This window comes from Acyrthosiphon pisum, chromosome A1 (genome assembly GCF_005508785.2).
Source record: "Acyrthosiphon pisum isolate AL4f chromosome A1, pea_aphid_22Mar2018_4r6ur, whole genome shotgun sequence".
In the NCBI taxonomy this organism is placed as follows: domain Eukaryota; kingdom Metazoa; phylum Arthropoda; class Insecta; order Hemiptera; family Aphididae; genus Acyrthosiphon; species Acyrthosiphon pisum.
This window is the reverse complement of record NC_042494.1, coordinates 12777420-12786717: the sequence shown is the minus strand read 5'-3', so window position 1 is coordinate 12786717 and position 9298 is coordinate 12777420. Positions and strand designations below refer to the sequence as shown.

The 9298-nt window shown below is 27.4% G+C and overlaps 2 protein-coding genes across 3 annotated transcripts; both read left to right on the top strand.

Moving 5' to 3' along the window:
* The first annotated feature begins 936 nt into the window (after positions 1–936).
* LOC100167607 (uncharacterized) lies at positions 937–3425 on the top strand. 2 transcript variants are annotated; one of them, NM_001162791.2, is given in 4 exon segments: positions 999–1127; positions 1229–1320; positions 2660–3025; positions 3108–3417. In NM_001162791.2, coding segments are annotated over 3 exon segments (327 nt in total). In that variant the 5' UTR covers positions 999–1112; the 3' UTR covers positions 2880–3025; positions 3108–3417.
* A 1411-nt stretch (positions 3426–4836) lies between these two features.
* Positions 4837–8050, top strand: LOC100159033 (cuticle protein-like). The gene is given in 3 exon segments (NM_001168636.1): positions 4837–4933; positions 5062–5213; positions 7476–8050. Coding segments are annotated over 3 exon segments (369 nt in total). The 5' UTR covers positions 4837–4918; the 3' UTR covers positions 7678–8050.
* The last annotated feature ends 1248 nt before the right edge of the window (positions 8051–9298 follow it).

The window sequence follows — 9298 nt, the reverse complement described above, 5'->3', positions numbered from 1 at the left end:
TATCTATGATAACCGTGGTTATTATCATAGGCATAAATATCAAATTTTTTTGAGAGATAACAATGACTGAATAATTAATATATAATAATATGTAGAAGGATACCTAAGTATAGTACTTATTACCTACTACCTATATAATATGAAGGCCCAAAATTAGCTCATACTAGCAATCAAATTTTTACTTTGCCCAAAAATATTCTGAATTTGTACGTTGGGCACCAATATTATACAATTTATTTATATTATACTTATTATTAACTTATAATTTTCCATTGCGTATTCGAAAACATCGTTTTACTTTTTTAGTCGACGTTAAAATATTATCACCCCTGAACATGAGTTATGGTTGGCTATTGCCAACCCAAACCACCCCTTAAAGACCCTCTTCACGCATACATTATGTTTTGGATTACCAAAATAAAATACAATTTTGTTTATATTATATTGTTTATATGTATACAATATAAAAAAAAATATTTAAACTTGTAAACCGATTTGTTTTTAAAAATATTTTTCAAGCATTTTCAAGTATTTTCAAGTATTTTCAAGTATTTTCTATTTTTCATAATTAGTTTTAAATAAAGAATATAATATATACATTATAGTTCTTAAAACAAATTAACTGTTCTATTAACAATTTCAGGCCCCCAGGGATAAATATAAAAGTATCATGGCTAGTGTTAAAAAATTATTAAAAATATTTTAAAATTACAATTAACCGCTTCCCCCCTTCTGTACAATTATTCTGAATTCAAGTCAAATGTATACTATTATTAAAGATAAATATACTACAAATTGTTAAGTATTTATAATTGTGAAACTTAGATGACGCACTACTTTAAAAATATTTCAGTTGACCCAACGACGTTTCTATTTGTAATGGTACATGCAGATTAGACATTATAAACCTTTATTCAATAACATAGTTATTAATTATTATATCAATTAATCAATTATTTTATTAAAATAAATGTCAGACATTGAATGGTTCATTCGTCAGTCGACGACTTGGAGTCATTGCATGTACCAATATTCATTATTGTCTCCTTCTTCGGAAGACACCGAAAATCCAAATCACTCATCTTTTATTTACAGCATCAACGAAATAAAAAATGAAATTATTCGTGGTAAGTCGTACACTATAGATTTATTTGTTCTTAAAAAAATTACTAGATTATTGTTTTTCTTTTCAAACATTAACACGACTATCGTATTTTTTGCCGGGTAGGTGGTGGTTTTGGTAGCAGTGGGCATCATGTTCGTGTTCGCCTCGGACACTGCAGCAGCCCCTACAGATTATGAAGATACGAATGATATGATGTACGTTGTTTAATATATTATTAGTAATGATTATTACTAAATCACATAGTATTATACTTAAAAACTTAATTATTGAAGAATAATACTATATGATTTATTAATTTACATTTTATCATAGAAACATAACAGTCCCCATTGGAACCCCCTTTTGTTATGGAATACTGAGTGAAAATACTAATTTATATAGAATTATTAAGAATATTACATTTCTTTTCCTTTTATTATTTCATAAAATATCGGTTTTAAACAGAGTTTCACTCTTATGGCTTTTTTCAATTCTAATTATTTAAAAAAACAGTTGTTAACACACTATTCAAATTGTCTTCAAAAATATAGGTGAAATCGTTAATTGTTATATCATTTAAACAGAATCTAGAAGTATCTTCCTCAGTTTTTGATTTTTTAAGGTCGGAACCGAGGGTTGTATTAATAATTAAGTAGAACAAACGTGTTCCGTGTTAGGTATTGGAAAACATTAAACAACTCGTTGAGCTTACGTTAAATTGAAATAAGAAGTAACTCGTTAAGTAAACAGTTGCTAGTTGGCACGTAATAGTTAGTAATTACGTTTGACGTTGTTGAAAACAATACATAGAAATAATAAGAAACTAATTAGGCCCTTATGGCATTTCAGGCTTTTATCACATTTTTTGACAATATGATAATATTATTGCGAAAAGTGCTTAACACTAAATATCTACACTAGGCAGTAATCACACTTAAGTTTTAAAAAGATATCAACATTTTTAATTTGATAAATTATAAAATACTTGATTAGATTTATTTAAAAAGAATTTCGATATTTATTTTTATTAAAATATGATTATTAATGTCTTGATAATTTATGCTCGGGGGAATGTTATATCTATTTTACACCCACTTCAAACAAAGTATTTATCACTGATCCGAGATAAAAAATCCATTTTTCTAAAGTATTGTAATGTTCAGGAGTGTAATTTTTTTGGAAAAGGGTTAAATTATTTTTATTTTTATATATTAAAAACGTATTTATTTATTTATTTATTCTTACTAATGCCAGTGTCCAGCATAGGCAGTTGGTGAACAAACTTGTTAACATTTAGGGTGGGGCGAACACCCTAATACCTCTTCCTATACGCACGTCCCTGATGATATGATACAGAGGTCATAAAATACGAGGGAAACAAATTGAGGTCCTTGAGGAACGCCTAGGCCTTTTATATTACGCCGGACCAATACTGAATTTATTATTGAATGTTGATCCTCGTGAATTTTCATCCTGTTACGCGATACATATATTATAATATATACTATTATAATAACACCAGGATTAATAATATGTTCAATTTATTGGTTTCAGCTCACTTTCCTCGTTGGTTGGCGACAATAGCCCGTACGTACGTGTTTCTAGTGCAGATTCTGGAGGTTCCTCTAAGACAAGCAGCAAGAACCCAATACTCGGTCTCCTCAAATCCGTGATTAAACTCTTGACGAAAATTTTCGGCACTTATTCCGATGCTGCCCCAGCGATGCCACCGATACCACCGGCATTACGGAAAAATCGAGGCATGCTCGCCTAATATTGTACGTTCGAATTTTCACCGGTCGTCTTATGATGTGAATTGTGTTTCCTTAGACACTTAGACACAGGCTGTTGATTTTACCGCAACAATATATCATAATATAATCAAGACGGGTGAAACTGTGCAATATAACAATGAAATAGGTACGTAAGGTAATAATAAAGATATTCTTCATATTATATTTATTTACTATTTTTTTTTTTTTTTTTCATTTTCACAACTCAGAACCGACTTAAAGTAGATATAATTATTATCATAATATATTTATAAGCTATCTGTTACATTATATTCTTATTTTAACGGCCAGAGTTATTACAAGAAATCTCAGTGTTTATATACCATTAGGCATTAGATTAGAAACAACAAGAATATACCTATAATATTTTATATTACCTATGTAATATATTATGTAATTGCAACTACATAATTAGTGTTGATTATTTATTTGAATATTATTTTATGTAGTCGTATATCTTTGAACTTTAATATTTGTTGTTTTTTTCCATAATAAATATACTAAAATATAGTTTGAAAATATTTTTACTTACGAGTTACGTTTATTATTATTTTTGAATTAATTACTTAATTGTGTGGTTGGGCGTGGTTTCATAACCAATTATTCATGATTACGTATATTGTACACTAATATATGTATAGTATACCATACAAAATAAATATCATGGGGATACGAAATCTATCCCTCTAAATACTAAATAGCTAAATCTCGTTATTATATTTCCACTAGTAGTTGGTAGAAATAAAAATTATGTTTAAAAATAGCAACATTTTACTTATACCATTGAAGTACTGAATTTTTTTTCACACCCCTCCCATAAAATTGTTTTAAACTGTTTCTAGACTAAATATATTTATCCTGCATTAATGGTATAATTGAAACTATATGATATAGTCTATATCATATTATATATATATATAATCATCAATTGATACGTTTCATAAAAATTTGTAGTGTATCAAATTTGAAAAAAATTAATGAGTATTTACGATTTAGTTAAAAATTTAATAAACATCATACGTAATACAAATTACCATTTTTATAATTGCGTTAATGTGTGTATAAAACGTATAGGTACAATTATTCTTGCCACTTGGCATTAACATATTTCACGGACACTAAAACTTTTCTAGTTTCTAGTTCTGTGATAGTAGTGAAAGATTCAAGAAAGTCAATTGATATTGTCATATATTGATGTTTTTCTTAAGATCAATGTTGATAATAATTTAATAAAATTAATACAATAATATGTATAACGAACGTCACATTAGTATGATATTATACTATTATTGTTCCCCTACTATTATTACGCGTGTCTGTTTTAATAATATATTCGCAATTAACAGTGATCACGCATTTAAAATATTAATATAGGTAGTATTATAGATACAATTTCCCATCAAGGTTTTGTGATTAAATTAATGACATTATTGATTTTAATAAGTTATACTTACCAAACTTAGCCTAGGATTTCATCTAAAGTTTTTATCGCAAATATTTATGACTATAACGATTAGTATTTATTATAATATAATTCATAACTATTATAATACAATTAATAATTATACATAGATCAATTATATTTCTATTACACGTCGGTGTACTGGTTTTCGTATTACCCGTAGACTAATTATTTCGTATTTATGCGATGTTTTAGTATTCGACTCAATAAAATATTATTTTACATAGGTCGAATAAAAATATTATCAAATATTGTACGAACAATTTCAAATACCATATACTGCACGCAGGGGAATCATGAGTAAAAATTAATGGTTTTTTAAGTATAAGCTATGTAGACGAAATTAATCGATGTTTTTCGATCTGCCGATGCAGACATCGTTTGACCTAATGTGTCTACATATTTCCTTTCAAAAAATAAGGTATTTTTGTTATCGAAAAAAAACCTTATAAATCGATACGTACATCGTTTACCCAGTTAGTTCAGTTACTGGAACCACCACAATTGGACATTCTTGCACCTTCATTTTTTTCATTTCACCGATCGACGAAAACCGAAATGAACACGATCACGGTAAGCCGATTATTTACATTTTCTAGTTTTACCAGTTATAAATAATACATTAATAATATAACTATTGTAATGATTTATATTATACAATTTATTATATTTTTTACTTTTTTGTGCCATCGACAATACAGATTGTAGTTTTGGCGGTGTTTGTCTTCTCACAATGGTCGACCACTGCAGCTGTGGTTCCCACATATCCAACGGAAAAACCAAAGGCCCCGGTGCCAGCGCAACTATTGAGAAACGACTACGTCTACGATAATAGCGGACAGTTTAGCCTAAAGTGAGTTATATACTTAATAATTTAACATATCTACCTACGGATTTTTTATCTCATAGATTTATAGGATATTATATGGTTTGGTACATTTATTTAATATCGATGGAAATAAAATAAACTCCTACCTATTATCTGTTAGGAATCAAAATGTATTATTTTTTCGCTAACTTTTCTAAACAAAATGCATTACCTATATTGAATATATATTATCAGTGATTCAGCATGAAAACTCATTTGGCTACCTCAATTTAACCTACTAATCGTGAAATGTATTCAAATTCAGATTTTTGATATTTTTAAGAATACTTAATACCATATTTTCAGACACTTTGATTTTTAGATGATAAATTCATCACTTTTTTCAAATTATACCACTATTTTTAGTGTAAATAGTTAAGCAAATGTATTATTTTTAATATTGATAACTTTTTTTTTTCAACTCGTAAAGTTAAATTTAATATAGAACTTGTATTTTAAGTTGGAGGTTTAAAGTTACTTTTATTTTTTAAACTTAGAAAAGTTACAAGTTAAATATAAAATAAAAATTCAACATAGTTGAGTATTTGTTCATTTTTTTTTTATTTGAATATATTTTTCAATCTTTGCCGAAGCTCAATAAGTAAATTTTTTATAAGTTTATAATACACACAATGATAATAATATATAGTACAAATAATACATATTAGAGTAATTGACAGAACAAATAATACAAAGGGAGGCCATCTAAATATCTAATGATAGAATCTATTAAGAGGATGCTACCTCTGCATTTGTTGTCTCCGTTTTACACACGTACGACATAGCAAATTTTCGTTCACTAGTTTCAACAGTGTGCTGTAAGTTTTGATATTTTAGAGTGATTTGACCTATTATACCTACATTTTTTTTAGAGAATAACATTATCTGTGCTTAAGCGTTGGCTTTTATTCGATATTTTAATCATCAATCTGGATATGAGCATTTTTAATTTTTGATATTTCACATACCCATATCTTGCTTGAAAATGAAAATTTCGAAAAATCGGCAAAGCTTAATCATAGATAATGTTCTTATTCTAAAAATTTTATGGTAGGTCAATTCCTTCTAGTCTCAAAACTAACAGCACACTATTGAAACTAGTGAACGACACTTTACTATGTCGTGCGTGCGTGTAAGACGGAGACAACAAATGTATGGGTAGCGTCCTCTTAACTGAAGTTATAAACTATTAAGGTAATGTTTTGGTTAGTTAATTTTTTAAGAGATGAAGGCACTAAAATTTTTTTTAAACGTTGAACTGATTTATCCACAAATATTATTATTGAGAGATTTTAAATTAATAAGCTTGAGGAAAATACTAATATTTCATGGAAATGTATTTAAAGTTGTAGGTACCTACCTATTAATTTTCTATCCATTATTTTAATTCCAATTGAGAACTATTTCTTATTGCATTTAGAACCTCTACAGTCTACAATTTAGTATTTAAATACTATAAGTACACACATAATATTATAAATAATACCATTTAGTATATAATGTACATTGTACAGTATACAATATACAATATAAACCTACTCAATGATAATTATACCTATAACCGATTTTTATTTTTTATTTTTATCTATACAAAACAAAAAATATTTTAAATCAATTGTTATATTAGAAGTAATATAAGTTGTATTATGAAAAAATAACTTAACGTGAATATAAAATTAATTACCTAACTGATTAGTAACTAAATATAATGAAAAACAATTTAACTTATTAAATTATAAGTTACTTTAAAAAAGTGTAACTCATTATGTAACTTAATTAAAAGTAATTAAATCTTACATTTTTATAATACCCAGCCCTTTTAATTATCTGCTATAATTAATAAATCATCTCAGTTTCTCTAGCTTATAATTCCCAGTATAAATCTAATTAAAATTATTTAAAAACGACTCGTTCGAATTAAAACTTATATACAACATTAAAAAATAAAAATAAATGCTTAAAAATCTATAGTAAACAATGCTGGCTCTCATTTGAAAAAGTGAATTTTTATAGACACAAAGACAATCAACAAGTTACATTTGAAATATGTGTATGTATGTGAAAAATTGTGTTTAAGTACCTATATAGTACCTAAAAGGTTAAACATTTAAAAAATTAGAATTTGAATAAATGCATTATTAAAGGAAAAGTCCCCAAACATTTGGATTCGCATGCTTTTTGAATCACCTGATCTGTATAGGAGTAAATCGATGGTAAATAATAATATGTAACGATATGAAATTTCAGCTATCAGGTGGATGACGGGACATCACAGACTAGGGAAGGAACGTTGGTGTTGAACGACGAAGGAGACGATTACGTTTTGATTCAGAAGGGCTCATATTCATACATTTCTCCCGAAGGCATTAAAGTTACAGTGACGTACACAGCCGACAAGGAAGGTTTCAAGATTGTCGAATCTAGCAACGACGTGCCCGCCAGAGTCTAGCCGGAAAGTCCACAGTCATAGCCCATATAGTCATATTATTATGTCCATAGTATCGTTATAATATTGTAGCAGGTTTAGTGCCCGTTTTATATTGTTCATTATTATCTTAAACTGATTATGTAGTCGTAGTGTATAGTCGAAACAAAGAATCAATCACGTATATAGATTTGAGTGTGCGTGTAATTACATATAATATACAGAGTAGGTAATTATTAAAACATTTGGAACGCATGATTAATATAAAAAAAAAAATTTTCTCCTTACTTATGTATCATAATATTATTATATTACGAATTACGATGTATGTGAGTGTGTAACTTATTTTGTTCAATTGTATCACCAAACATAATTTGTGAAATAAATTATTTACCCACTATTTACTGAAGCCTACTCGTTTTTAAGTTGCACGTTTTTACTCGTAATTTCATGTTCTGAGCACAGCAAGAACATGTTAAATACAAAATGCATCGATTATTGAACCAATGTTTTATTATTAAGTGGATTATGAATTCGTAATTCGACAAGAATAACGGTGGACACACAATAATAATACAATTTTATTGTTCTCCTCCGTTTCTCTAGTCTTATTTAAAATGCTTGAAAATTATAAGAAGTTGGTTCAATACATCTTTGGGCGATTGTATAATTGTGTATGCAGCTATATTAGCCAGCTAAGCAATTTATAATCACAATTTAACCAACATATAAATTGACAAATTGTAAGCTAGGCTCGGGGGATGAAAAAATAATAAATATTATAACGAGGATAGGTATTAGGTAACGATTAATATCATATTTTATTCTAAACGCAAAACATTTCATTACAGTGTTCCAAACATAATTACCGGTATTACATATATTTTGTTGTCTGAATATTGGCATATTTATAATAAATAAATAAATAAACACATTTACACACATTATATTTTTTCGTCCTGAATAATTTGGGTGGAACCAAAATATTCTAAAGAGACGATAGAAGCGTGAGATGAAAAGTTTGAATACGTCTGGGCTCTGATACACACAGATACACAATAAATAAATTGAGTTCAAATCAGGGGTGGAGTGGCTCCAAAGTTCTTACCAGGCAAACCCATATTTTCAGGCCACTTTTCAATATGAACTCTACTAATTAATTAGCAACATTGACGTAATTTAAATTTTTGCTTGGAAAGTGTTTTAAAATATTTTTTGTAAACTTGTAGTGATCATATTATACTGATCATTACATAATCTATCTTTCCATGTTATTATTTTCGGTTTCACTCAACACAAATAGAAATATTATAATTTATTATACCAATATACTCGTGTTAATTTAGACTGTAATATTTTTTTTTAGTAGAAAATGTTCTTAACACCTATTTTTTGGAACTTCGCTTTTCTTAAACTTATTAATTTTATTTTATTTTTGCTTTGAAAAATCTACCAATTTAACGGTGCTTAATGTTTTGAACAAAAAATAAAATAAAATTTTTATTATATCCTTTTATTCAACATAAAATAAAACTTAACATTATCGTTTATTACTTAAATGTAAAATAAATAACAATTATAATAAGTACAATTCCAATTTATTTAAAATAATGCTTACATTATAGTACCTATCCAGTATTTTTTG